General features: G+C 30.5%; 2 protein-coding genes across 2 annotated transcripts; both read right to left on the bottom strand.

The window, feature by feature from the left end:
- Nucleotides 1–2,354: 2,354 nt before the first annotated feature.
- On the bottom strand, nt 2,355–3,260 carry LOC129951042 (uncharacterized). The gene is made up of 3 exons (XM_056063034.1): nt 3,082–3,260; nt 2,582–3,016; nt 2,355–2,517 (listed from the first exon to the last, which is right to left on the bottom strand). The coding sequence occupies exons 1-3, from the start codon at nt 3,137–3,139 to the stop codon at nt 2,387–2,389; spliced, it is 624 nt and encodes a 207-aa protein (XP_055919009.1). The 5' UTR covers nt 3,140–3,260; the 3' UTR covers nt 2,355–2,386.
- Nucleotides 3,261–9,368: 6,108 nt separating this feature from the next.
- LOC129952403 (apolipoprotein D-like) lies at nt 9,369–13,794 on the bottom strand. The gene is made up of 6 exons (XM_056064963.1): nt 13,626–13,794; nt 13,434–13,563; nt 13,218–13,348; nt 12,998–13,080; nt 12,819–12,917; nt 9,369–9,548 (listed from the first exon to the last, which is right to left on the bottom strand). The coding sequence occupies exons 1-6, from the start codon at nt 13,634–13,636 to the stop codon at nt 9,412–9,414; spliced, it is 591 nt and encodes a 196-aa protein (XP_055920938.1). The 5' UTR covers nt 13,637–13,794; the 3' UTR covers nt 9,369–9,411.
- Between the last annotated feature and the right edge of the window lie 320 nt (nt 13,795–14,114).

Here is a 14,114-nt window from a genome sequence, read left to right as displayed (position 1 = left end):
TTACTCTCCACTTTACTTCCGCATTGATTCATTGTGTATATAGCTAATTGCTTGAACAGATAATCAACCATACTATACCCCTACATAACATTGAATGTTTCTTCAATCATATTGAACGAACGAACGTTCCGTTATTGTTGGATGGATATTGGATGGAGCTACATCAACTCACGCACGAACAGACGTTCGATATTACCTCCAGCTCAAGGGCCTTATGTTCCCAATTAATGATTTTCCAGAGGTAATATTTGGCTTAAAAGCAAATCATTTCGAAATTTCAATGAACAAACTGTACTTAGCATCATGCAACATAATATTTCATATAAATTTATATATAACATAAAACAGATAACAGGATTTATACTATACTCGATATAAATAAATACCTACGTTATTTAGAGACCCTAAAACTCACTTCAGCATTCACCAAATTAATGCCTCAAGTTTATACTCACACTTCGTAAACACACACTAAATACCTACATATCTATTTGCCGTTAAAATCCTACAGGAATGGGATCAGGGATAAGGGAACCGATATTACAGTAATACTCTTAATGTCATTCATTTTCGGTCAACTTGAATGGCAATTGCTTTTCATTATCCTCTTTGGTTTTAGATCGAGTCCCTGTAATTGAAAATTTCTATGACAAAATAAATGAGCGATGTTTGTGACTGGCACACTGGAAACTGGACTGGACTCGTTTTGAACTGGACTAGAAGCAGGACTAGGACATACATATATATTTACATCTACTCGTATGGATACTCATTGGGCATCAATTGGAAATTAAAATCAATGGGTTTAGCGAAGAGGGTGGATGATAAGGGATCAGGTATAGATAGACTTATATATAAGGCTTTATAACAGCAACACTCCACGTCCACTCTCTCACTCTTCTCTCTTTGTTAGGGTTTGAACTAATTGGCTGATGAATTAGTGGTTCTGCGCAAAATAATATATCATTAAACAAAACCCTTGGGCTGATTAAAATGAATTTATGCAAAAGTTGAACATATTGGAAGGTCCTGCTCTGATGCTGATGGTGTATGTTTAGCACCTTTGTACTTATTTTCGAATATTCAAAGTTTATTTGGTAGGTTGACAAAGGTGTTGCAGCCGCTGCTTAGTTTAGTGCTTTGTCGTTTTACCCTTCTGGTCACATAATTAAAATTAGAACCAAAGGTTTGCTTGCATTACAATATTGAAATGTACCTCGGATGGAACGTAAGGTAGGTTAGGTAACATAACATAAGGATACGAATTCTTAATTAGAACAAACTAGTCTAGTTATAGGGCTTTCAATTATTTTTTAACCAGGAAAACACATAAAAAGTAATTATTCGTAATAAACACAGAAGCTGTGTGACTACAGGGGTTGTTTACAGAGTTTTGAATTGAGAAAAACCCGTTCAGTCGAAATTGGACATAATTTTTATATCCCTTAAATTAAAATACTGTCAAATTAAAACGTCGTGGAACTTTAGAGAAAAAAAAATATTTCTCCAGAAAAAAGCTTCGAGGACTTATTGAACGCTTTAGGAAAAGCAAATCTGGAACAAGAGATTTAAGTTTTATTAACAACTCCATTCTTTGGCTATCTAATCTTCCGTCCTGTGCTGAGGGCTTTAAGGCAAGGAGATGGACTTTTCACTTCCTCTGAAAATGCCCAAACTCAATTTGAAAAACACTTCTTTATCGTCTTGTCTTTGATACTGAAAGACATCCTTTAATTTTCCAAAAAAAAAAAAACAGTTTACTTAAGTGAAACGCCTCAACCAAAATCTCATCCTTCATTTTGTACCTTCTTCATATTACTTACTTAGGTCCAGGGATCTGTTAAGTCCGTTGGGAACCCCTTAGGGGGCATAGAGCCTCCACTACGCCTTCCTGCCATCGTGTGCGGTTTCCGGAGATGTATTTCAGCTTCCTCATTTTGTACATTATACCCACACAAATTGTTGAAGACACAATGAATCCAAATAAATTGTTTATGCATCCCTTCTTGGACTCTAACCATAGCCGGTCTTTTTTAAAGAATTTCCTAAGCTAATACTAGCCAACTTGGATCTAGCATCAAATTACTGTGGCCCTAATTGTGAATAATCGTAAAAAGCATTTGACTCAAAGCGAACACTTATTTTGCGACTCTCACTCTTATGTTCATTTAAGAAGCGAAACATTTTCCAAAAGGGATGTTCCTTTATTTGGACGTCTTAGTTCACTTTTTGGATTTGCCTAACATTCACTTTAAATCGATTGCTTCATTGATTATACATTTGTTCATATCAATGGCTTCGGAGGTCTCTATGTCTAAAACCAACTTTGCTGTGTTTTCAAAAAATATAAACGCTTATCTTTTATTTTCGTCGTTCACATACAATTTTATTTAACTTTTAATTCCTCAGCTAGAAACAAGAACAAAAGTTTCACTCTTTCATCGACATGGCAAGGATATTCCCATAGACTGGATACTCGTATTAAGTCACATCTATCCCGACAATGAGCGATTTCCTCTGGAAAAATCAATAACAAAATTTTACAACGTGTAAACTAAGAATGGAAAAAGAATCTACGAACCTGTCACAAATTTCTTCACATCACATTCAGCTTGATATCGTTCGAGTATGGTTTTCGTGAAATCAATGAAATCCTCTATGAACCACGTTCTGTAGAATATCTCGGAACCTGTACCTTGAAGTTTGGCTATAGCTGTGAGTTGTCTTAGAGCCTCCTTGGTATTTTTTACAATATCTTCGAAAACACTGAATATGATGGCTAGCTTATCGCAATATGGTTGTAGTTCCTCGGGAAACAACGAACCTCCTGGGGTTTTATTATTTTCCATACATTTTGTCTTTATAGCTTCAATTGAATTGCACAAAGATTGACCACGTTTTTGGGCTGTTTGCCATTTGGTAAAGTTGTCCAGTAGAGTGTTTGTAAGGGTGTCAAGGCGGGTTTTGCAGGACAAGAGTTGGTCATTTTGGAACTTTTGTTTGGGACTATCAAGAACTAAAAAAAAAATATAAACTTTGTTTATATCGCTCTTGACAGGGAACACAAATTGAATTTCTTACATCTTACCGGTGTTAAGGTTGAATAACTTGTGTCGGCTTTTGAGGGAGTCGAGGTCATGTTTATTTTGTGTAATTACAACTAGATTTGTTTTTATTTATTCACAAATCACAACAATAATATTAAAATATAAAATTTAACACGCATGATTCTCATACGACAGCTGATTTTGACATTTTGACTCTGTCATATCAATTGCTCTGCCATACCTTCATTTATTTACTACACTGTGTTATCGACATTAGTTTGTGCTTGCTCATAGATGGCGCTGCCCAAAGCCGTTGCAATTTGAAAAATTAATTAATTTCATCGAAAATTGAAATTACAAATTAATTTTGTTTATTAAATCATTCTCGCACATTTTTTTTAAATAAAAATATATGTAGTTTAGAATATTTTTAATGTATTTTAATTGAACAATTTAAAATTAAATGGTTAGTTAAAATGTTTTGTTTTCGAGGAGACTTCAAATGATTTATTTGCTTTTTAATTTTATGGGTTCATAAGTTATATGGTATCGAATTTGATCTCAAAAATATATTAAACAAACTCATAGCTCCGACAGTTCCTCCACTATTTTGATGGATTATAACTCATTTAGTTCAGTGCAAAAATAACAATAAAATTAGAAGGAAAAAAAAAGATTTAAGATGTTTGTATCAATTTTAAATTGATCTCAGTTTTGAGGGTGGTTTGAAAAAGTTTATATACGATTTTCTTGTTTTATTTTGATATAAAAAAAAATTGTCTTAAGGTTAAATATCAGTTGCCAAATTTTAAGCATTATTAGAAAAATTTATGTTTTCAAGAAGTGCGCCCATTTTTCTTTTAAAAATTGTAAGAAATTCTAGACTTAATTAAAAAATTAAAATCATTGAAATGTAAAACTAAATTAAATTAAATTGAATTGAGGAATTGATGCCTAAAAAAGTTTTCCAGTCTTGACAGTCTTAAAACATTTTCTAAAGGTAAAATTTGACTAAGGTACATTTTTACAGTTGTACAGTGCAATTAATTGCTGAAACACAAACACGATTCAGCTTCCACTTCGCCTGACGTTTACGAGTTCAGCCATAGGAATTCAATGCATGGTATCACAATGAAGCTTCGACCTCACCGTTCATTTGACAATCGTAAGGAAAAGAACGTAACGTTACATAATGTGACTCCAACCGGAAGCTATATTTCAAATATTTGATTTGTCTGACAGCTCAATAGCTTTAAAAAAATGTCAACAAACAAAATAAATTTGCTTTTTTAGGGATTCAAATTGGTTATTATAGGATGTGTAAGCTACTTACGCGATAAATTTAAGTAGTTTCGATTTCAGAACTCATATTTTTATTTTATTTTGAGAAAAACTATCAGCTGCTAATGACAGAAGTGTCGTTTTAGAAATGTCATATTGGAAGTGTCATTCAAGGCAACCTCAACTTAAGCCCAACGTTACGCAGACGAAACCGAAGCTGAAGCGTATTTGTGTAAAAGAAAATGAAGGAAGTCATTTTAAAATTTAGTTCGGTAAATGTCAAATATTAAATATCAAAAGTTATTTTTCCCGCTCACAAAAAATATTTCATAAATATTATAAACACCTACAAATTTTAAAGAAGTTAATATTCAAAGATGCCAACATAAGCAACAAAAAGAATTTTTTTCAATTTTATCAACAAATTGCTTTAAATGATTTACTCATTTTGGAACTAAATATTCGGAAAAATTATTTTTTTGTGTATTTTCCATAACAAAATTAATTTTTTGTAATTGAAAGTCAAACTGGTAAACTTATCATTACAGGAATATAGTGTCCTAAAGTAACATTACAAAATAAATGTTTCTGCCATTAGAAGATTTAAAGAAGATCATCCGAACATGATCAAATGGCCGTAAATACTATTTCTGATGCAGGCATAAATAGCTTTTCTGTCTTTTGTCCAGAAAATTGTTTAAATGAAAGTTTTCAATCAAATAGTTTTTTCTTTAACACGATATCTTCGTTTGAGGTCTATAAAGTTATTCAAGCTTTGGATAATTCGTTTTCTACTACGTCAAATAGTTATTCCATCAAGTTTGTCAAAAAAGTTGGAAATAATGTCGTTGACATTTTAACTCATTTATTTAACAAAAGTATTGTTCAAGGTGAATTCAAACAAAGTTTAAAAGTAGCTGAAGTAATTCCTATATTTAAGAAAGGTGATAAAAATGTATAAATAAAAAATCATCAAGTGTAGGTTAGTCAGTTATCTTGAAAAAAATAGTTTGTTAAGCTCAAATCAGTATGGATTTAGAGCTGGTAGATCAGCTGAAGATGCACTTTTAGCACACTGTTGTCATATCTACGAAAGTATTGATCAGAAAAAGTACACTCCTACTCTATATATTGATATTAAGAAAGCATACAGTAGATCATGCCATATGATTGAGAAAATTAGAAAAAGCTGGATTCAGAGGTTTAATGCTAGATTGGTTTTCTTCCTACCTTAAAAACAGGAATCAAAAGGTTAAGGTAGGTGGTCGTTTCAGCGAAACCAGAAGTATTAATATAGGAGTTCCTTAAGGTTCAGTGTTAGGTCCAAGTTTGTTCCTTATCTATATCAATAGTGTATTTAGTCTTAACTTAAAAGGAGAAGTAAGTGGGTTTGCTTGTGTTTATTCTAGTCCTACAATTTTAGATTTAATTTCGGATATCAATTTCGACTTGGAGTTATTCAGACATTGGTTTGACATTCATAAGCTTGTTATTAGTGAAAAAAACCAGAGTTATGTTTTTCAATTTGACTGCTTTAGATATGAGTCCTCAACTCCTTATTCAGCACAGCATAGACTGTAGAAGATTCCCACTATGTAGCTTATCTTGTTGCGTCTCTAATAGTGTCCCAACAAATGAAGTGGATGTTGTTTGTTCTCCTAAATGTTTTCGTATCGAACCTGTAGCTGAATATAAATATCTTGGTCTGATAATTGATAATAAAATTAACTGGAAAGTGTACACCTTAGCTTTAAAAAAATATTTGTTGTCAAGAACTTATGCCATGTTTCACTTGAGAAACCTTTGTTGCAAGGAACTTATGGGGACCATTTATTATGGACTAGTTCAATCAAAAATACAATATGGAATAATATGTTGGGGTGGTACTTATACAAAAACTATATATGTACAACCTTTGTTAGTTACTCAGAAGCATATTTTAAGGACCATCTGAAAGAAGAAGAGATTTGAACACAGTTTTTCGTTGTTTGTCAGCTCTGGTATTCTCCCTCTTAAACACCTCTATTTTATAAAATATTAAACATTTTTTTCTGTAGAAGTGGTTATCTTCTAAGCCACAATACTCCAGCTTACACATTACGGAGTAGAGGTAGGAATCTTGCTTTCATTCCTGTACACAATACTCATAGATTCCTCAACTTTTATTCCTCAGTAGCACCTAGACTATTCAATACATTACCCCCGGAATTGAGTAGCATTCGATCAACTCATTTATTTAATAAAACAAATTAAAAAATGGCTTTTTAACTTCGATTTTGATATAGTCTTTAACATTATCAAAATATTGGTTTAAACTTAAAGTAATTTGCATCATTTCATCCACTTACAAAAAAAGAAGATATTATTTTCTCAACATCCTACCACACAATACTTGTTGATTAAATAACTATTTAGTATTATTGAATTAAATATTTCTTTGGTACTTTCGACACTTGTCGTTAGACAACAGATCGTGCCTTTACTTTTTCTTACTTATTTTTAAGTGAAAAACACTTAAAAATGTTTATATTGTAAATATTATTATGTATCGTTAAATGTTTAGTTGTTTTAAATTATTATATTTTTTATTTTATATAACTGTAAAAGAAGGAGAAAAATAAATTGAATTGAAATCACTCACTAAACGACTAAGTTGCCTGCAACATAAAGTTGCTTGCAGAACTTAGTTGCAGGGAACTTTCCTTAAAGAGGATAGCTATGAACCTAAATATTTTTAAAAAACTGGAATTTTTCACTTCAAGAAATGTGACTAAATGAAACATTCAACGAATTATTATAATTTTTATCAAACAAATTTATTTAATTATAATTAACGTTGATTTATAAAAACAAAATCATTTGATTATAATAATTTTAATATATCGACGCTTCCACGGAATTAGGTTGATCTACTCTGCGATTGTATAATACATTTAATTCAGCCACAGCAGCGGTTTTGCACCTGGTTCATTGATTAGGATATTAATTTAATTTTACATCCAACAATTTCTTTATATCTATACATGTACAAAAAACTTATTTATGCTACATTATGTTTAATCTTGCCACAATTATAATGCACCAATTGCAACTATTGATTAAGAATGAAATTAATTAAACTTTCACACAAAACATTTTGAGATACCTTTATTTACGTATGTACATATGTAGATAAATATAATTTAATCTTATAGTCCCAACCACATTTCATAAAACTTCATTGCTTTAATTTCATGATCAGTATGTGCGGATCCTTGTTAGATAAATCTGAAGAGTTAAGGTTATTGAGGCATAAACGAGCATAATAATCCATTATATTGAAAGTAGTTTAATTTAAATAAATTTTTATTAAATTTCCTTGTTTGTAAACTTAAAAACAATTTTAATTCAACATTTTGTGGTAGATAATATGTATTTAAAGATTTAAACAAATATATTTGAATTTAGTGTTAAGTTTCTTATCCTTATCCGATATATTAAATTTGTATTTTTCGTGAGTAATGTGAGAGGGTCAGTTGTCCCATCGTGTTATAATATCTGATTCATAGTTGTTTAGTAATTTTAATTACTTTCAACTTTTGACGGATTCACTAAAGTCTAACCGTTGTTCTTAAACTTTTAAATTTCAATTAATTTTAATTTAATTTCACACCCATTTTCACCAACTCCATTTGCTAAAACGTTTTCTAATGTTTAAACATTCTCTTTGGATTCGGTTCAAAAAAAATGTCATGAAACCTTTAGGATCACATAATGGGTCATAAGCTAAAACATGAGAAAGTTCTCAGAGTCAGAGCTGACGAGCTTGAACTCACATGTGAAATCGATCGAGCAGACTTGAACTCAGTTTCATATGCAAAAAACCGAGTTCACTCTTTACAGTTCTGATTCAGTGATATAAGAACGATCTCAAAGCTCTTTGTATGCACTTGCACTAGTTAAAACAATAGCAGTTTCTGCTCTACGTTGTTGTCCGGCACTATGAATACAAGCTGAGGTAGTTAGAGTCCGATCATCATTACAATCATTAATTTTCATGGAGCGATTGCTTGAATCCATAAAATCGTCTTCATTTAAAATCTTTGCAAAGTTATGTAGAACAAAATAAGAACTGATTAAGGATGGAAATGTACCTTGCTTCAGCCGAACTTTATATCGCAAAATCGGAAAACGTTACTTTATTTGTCCGAAACATCTTTCTAATAAATTTACGTTCGGAATCGTTACTTGTTGGTTTAAATGGTGTCATTAACCAAGGCGTTACGCCATACCCTTTATCGCCCAGTAATATTTCTGAGTTATTATTATTTATATGATTATTGAGTAGTATCCTTTGCGGTTGACGTATACTCCTCGATAATCTTTGCACTGCTTTTATTTCTTCAAAAGTGTATGGGAATATTATCCAATCAGTTGCACGTCTTGCAATTTTTGTTGCGACTTGCTGTACCACTCTAGATATAGTTGATTGATTGACACCAATGTCTTCACCAACACCGCTTTCAAATCCAGGATCTCATAAATAACGCAGAAAAATCCTCATTTTTTCTTGATGAGTCAAAGCACCACCGCGTGTTTCCAGGGTTGGGCCCATTAAATCATCAGTCAATCATTGCACACCTGTTTCACTAAATCTATACAATTTTCAAAAATCTTCACCAAATTATATCTTTATTTTTATAAACACGATTTGTAACAAAATTATTCAGATAATCGGCCATTTTGATAGTTCTTTATCAACTGAGTAAGAGAAATTTGTGAGATCGATCTCATGCAATCGAGGGTTTGCTCATCTTTTTGCATATCAAAACTAGAACTTTCTCACATAGAACTTTTGTCGAAAGATCGATCTCAACACTTTCAGTTCAAACTCACAGCTTGAGATCGATTTCGGTCTCTGTATTTTTTTTTGCATACCAGTCTAAGAAAGTTCTCACAAAAGTGAGTAAAGAGCTTGAACTCATCTTTAATGCATATGATCAAATGTCCCGCTTTTTTGAAGAGCCTAAACTTATAGTTATAATAATAATGCTTTAGTAATATTATGAAATGTATCAAATTTGTATTCCAAAAAATTCAAAAATTAACTTTCAGGACAATTGTCTTGGTTTGTTTTAAATAGAAATAGTTTTGATAGTTTGTTGTCATCTATAACTTGTCTGGCTTGTGAAATAACCGACTCGCTCGGTTTCCGTTCCCTTGTTAGAACCCAGATAACTTCTGTAATTAGAAAAAAAAACGAAAGTTATGTTATTAGTTAACTTTAAAACATCCTTTTTGAAATCAAAATCTGGGTGGTTTTTTTACAAAAGAAGTTTAAAAAAAGGGGAAAATGTTGGTTAAACCTAAGTATCTCACGAACCAATAATGCTAGAGACTTGAATTAAATTTTATATTATATATATCATACCAAAAAAGTAAATTTTTGTAAAAAAAATCCAACTAACGGTTCTTTTTATAAATTTTATAAATCAAAAAAACTAAAAAAGAATTCAACTTGAATATTTTACGAATAAAAAATTGATTTTATCTCCAAAATAGTTTTGTGCAACGAAGAATCACATCTGGTAAAAATTTTGAAAAAAATCGAATTGACAGTTTTTTTTAATAAAGATTAAAAACTAAAAAAATTGCTAAAAGTTGGTAAAAATTGAGTTTCGACTCAAACATCATTTCATTTTTTTTTTCAATTTGAGATAATGGCTTCAAGCTAATTTTATCTTATAAATAATGTTGTTTTCAACATGAGGTTAAAATTTGAGAAAAATTAAATTAAATTGTTTTTTACAAAAAATAAAATAAACAATTAAAATTTACTTTTGGTTTTCGCCTAAAAATCGACAAAAAATGTTTTTAAAATCTCGAAAACCTTATGCAAAATATTGATGGTAATTTTTAACTTCCCATAGGAAGTTATTGTATTGAGTCCGATTTGTCAAATTGAAAATTTTGACATTTCTCGACGTTTCAAGGTCCCTAGAGTCGAAATAAAAGATTTTTAGAAAGATGTCTGTGCGTGCGTGTGTACGTAGATACGTTTGTACGTCCGTACGTCCGCGACGTTTTTTTCGTTGTCCATAGCTCAAGAACCAGAAGAAATATCGATTTCAAATAAATGTTGATGTACAGATAATAAGGCAGAAAGATGCAGAAAGTGCTCTCAAGAAAATTGCGTGGGTGGTTTTTTTACCATGAAAAAAAGGTGAACATTTTGGTTAACCCTTAATATCTTACAAACCAAAAACGCTAGAGACTTGAATTAAATTTTATATAATATATTGTAACGTGGTATCAAAGAAGTATATTTTTTGAAAAAAAATCCATTTAACGTTTTTTTTTATAAATAAAAAAACTGAAAAAAAAATTTGTCACCTCCAAAATTTTACTACTAAAATATGATTTCATCTCCAAAACAATTTTGTGCAACGCAGAATAATGTTTTTGACATCTGATAAAATTTTGAAAAAAATCGAATTGACAGTTTTGTACAAAATATTAAAAACCTAAACAAAATTTAACAAAAGTTGGTAAAAATTGATTTTCGACTCAAATATCTTTTCAAATCTTTGAGATATTGGCTTTAATTTACTTTTTTCTTTCAAAAAATGTTTTTGTCAACATTCAGTAACATTTTGAAAAAAAATTAATTGACAGTTTTTTTACAAAAAATTAAAAACCGGAAAAAAATTAACAAAAGTTGGTAAAAAATGATTTTCGATTCAAATATCTTTTCAAACATTTGACATAATAGCTCTAACTAATTTTTACTTATAAGAAATATTGAGTTTAACATTACGACAAATGTTGAGAAAAATCGAATTGACAGTTTTTTACAAAAAAATAAACCAAAAAAATGTATAAAAGTTGGTAAAAATTGATTTTCGACACAAATATCTTTTCAAAAATTGTAAATATTGGCTTCAAACTAATTTTATTTCACAGAAAATATTGTTTTCGATAATCTATAATTTTTATATAAAAATCCAAAAGTCCGTTTTTTCATAAAAAATAAAATCTACAAAAAATAGTACGCAAATTTGGTAAAAATTGATACGAGTACATATAGACAAACTTTTAAGCAAGACAAATCGACAGACGGGATGAAAAGTTATCAGTGTGGGTCGCACCCTAGCCTCTTTTTAATTTGTTTAGAATAATTCAACTGATAACTTTTTTAAAAATACACCAAAACCCACAAACATTTTAATCACTTTACTTATGCTACAAGTTTTTTTTCATTTTTAGACCTCTGTTCGTTCGAAAGCTTGATGGATGTGTTCGTAGAGTAATTTGAAAACTAAAGATCAGTTTTGATATTTCAATAGAATTTCTTTTCAATGTATACTAACGTTTGCTAATTTATTCACTTTTATGGTTTTCTAATGAGCTGACGACTAAATTATTATCTGATCTTTTTTTTTAATGCATATTTTAAACTATTATTACGAACGAACCACTTTCTTTCAGTTCTTTTATTATTAAGATTCAATTAACAAAATGAAAAATATTGTATTTCATTTCCAAATGCTAACAGCATAAAATAAGGGTAAAAAATAAATATCATAAAAACCGAATTTTGTACCTACAGTATTTTGAGATACAGTATTTTAAATACAGCATTATGATCCATACAGTATTTTGACCCCAAAACCCATTAAATATAAATTATTTCTGATATTTTCTTTACATATCCTCTTTAAAATTGGACATTTTGTTAAATTAAAATTAATTCAGATCCAAATTTCGCAAAATTTTTAAAATTGTAATTTAAATTATTCTAATAAATATTCAATTTTATCAACTTTCGATTATCGTTGAAATTTTTCACTGTACTAAATACAGATTCCCAAAAAAACATGGCTAATTTTAAACATAATTTTTTGTATAAAATCAAAATCCTATTTTTAGTACCAACAAATAATTCTTTGAGACACTCGAAACTTCGATTACAATAAAACCTAACGAGAAGTGAAATATTCTCAGCATTTTGTTACTATTTCGTATTTATTATGTTAATTATCGACAAGACTCATTTGAAATACCAAGAAATATATTCTTAAATTTAGAATCCCATACAATTTAAAAGACATAATGAATATTGTACAAAGTACAATAATTCAGACGTCTACCTGAACGTGCTTTTTAAGATAAGATTCTCGAAATGATGTCATTAGCAAAAATATCTAATTTTCCAATCCGTGTTCAAGAACAACCTGATTAATGCAAAAATATACACACTTCAATCTCAAATTAACACTTCACAAAAAGCAACCCTTTGAATTTTCTACCATTCTTCCATTCAAATCAAATCAGAGATGGAGAGAGAGCGACAATAACAAAAATGGAAAACAGAAAAAAAGAATAAAATCTAAAATAATTACTTAATTATATAAAATATACACAAAATGCACAATGAAATTGTTAGCTAGCTGCGATTAAATTGCTAAACAAGATTTACACTTCATCTAAACAACTCAAACTCATACTTACTTGTATTCAAGAGACTATAGAAGTCCGTACAAGAATAGACAACTGCGTAGCTGGTGTAATCAGTCCCGAGAACCCAGTAATTGGATCCACTCACAAAATCTAAAATTTAATGAATTTACCCAACCCCAAAAATTCAGTTTGAAGATTCAATTCGAGTAATTAATGACAAAATTACTCACCTGGCATTCCAGGGAACCGTACAAGAAGCTTTGCCGGAGCCATCACCTTAGCCGTTCCAGAGATGTCTGATTTTCTGTTGGTTCTTCAGTATGAGAGGGTATATGAAAAAAAACAAGATGAAATCCATGATTCTATAATATTCGGGGCATGTTTGCATAAGATTAGAATCCCTATATTCTTGGTACTATATCATGGCCATATCTTCATATAGCTACTCACATGGAATTAATGTTGAAATTATACACAGAAACAGTTCCATTTGGCAGGGATGCATATCTTGCGTAAGTGCATTTTCCTCCCGCTTCGAAGATGAATGGATAGCGTTCGTATTCGTACCATTGTCCAAGGAACTTAATAAGGTTGCAAGATTTACATATATACATATGTGAGTATTGATTTGAAGATGCATAACTTGATCAATTAAGGTTAACTTACGTCAGGGAGTTGGAAATTGCTTTGTACTTGGACATTGGGTGGACATCGTCCAATGCCTGGGATTTGGGCAATAATAGAAGGTACGGCAGCTGATATTAGGAGAAGAACTCGAAGTGCATCACATATCCCACTAATGAAACAATGTTCACTTAGAACTGATGGAAGATTGTATTTGTTTTTTAGAACACTTACACTCTGAGCATTGTCACAACTAGATTCGGTACTGATTTGATTACTGATACGAATTAACTGAATGAATGATGTCTCGAAGTACAGAAACGTTATAATCAAGTTCTGGGGATTTTATCTTACGCGTTGCACCACTTTGTTTGCAATGATAGAACTGAATCACTACAGAACTTCAACGATGATGCAAACTCCAAGATAACGAAAGTAAATTTGCTGTGATACAAATAATTTATTAATTATTATCATTACAACAATTCATACCAGCAACAAAGTTAATAGCGATGCAACTAATTGTTTTGCGGCGAGAACTTTATACAACAGCTCAACTTAAAGTTCTTGTAAATACTTCTTATAAATATCTGACGCTTGTGATAATGACGTGGCTCGTGGTTTATCAAAAAAGTCTTATTATGTATTTACTATTTATTTAAAGAGATAAAAGTTGTATCTTTTCCTATGTCCTATCAAAACTTTGTTTAGGTTTACAATTTT

Source organism: Eupeodes corollae, chromosome 3 (assembly GCF_945859685.1).
Source record: "Eupeodes corollae chromosome 3, idEupCoro1.1, whole genome shotgun sequence".
Classification (NCBI taxonomy): domain Eukaryota; kingdom Metazoa; phylum Arthropoda; class Insecta; order Diptera; family Syrphidae; genus Eupeodes; species Eupeodes corollae.
Note: the sequence above shows the minus strand (reverse complement) of the source record. Positions and strands in the feature narration are given on the sequence as shown.

What these genes read in the sequence shown, in the direction of transcription:
- LOC129951042 (XM_056063034.1), bottom strand. Translation starts at nt 3,139, where the DNA reads ATGACCTCGACTCCCTCAAAAGCCGACACAAGTTATTCAACCTTAACA. An exon ending in AACCTTAACACCGGTAAGAT is followed by an intron (nt 3,017 to 3,081) that starts GTAAGAAATTCA and finishes TTTTTTTTTTAG; the next exon opens with TTCTTGATAGTCCCAAACAA. An exon ending in TGTGAAGAAATTTGTGACAG is followed by an intron (nt 2,518 to 2,581) that starts GTTCGTAGATTC and finishes TGATTTTTCCAG; the next exon opens with AGGAAATCGCTCATTGTCGG.
- LOC129952403 (XM_056064963.1), bottom strand. An exon ending in GCAATTTCCAACTCCCTGAC is followed by an intron (nt 13,349 to 13,433) that starts GTAAGTTAACCT and finishes AACCTTATTAAG; the next exon opens with TTCCTTGGACAATGGTACGA. An exon ending in CTATAGTCTCTTGAATACAA is followed by an intron (nt 9,549 to 12,818) that starts GTAAGTATGAGT and finishes TTCTAATTACAG; the next exon opens with AAGTTATCTGGGTTCTAACA.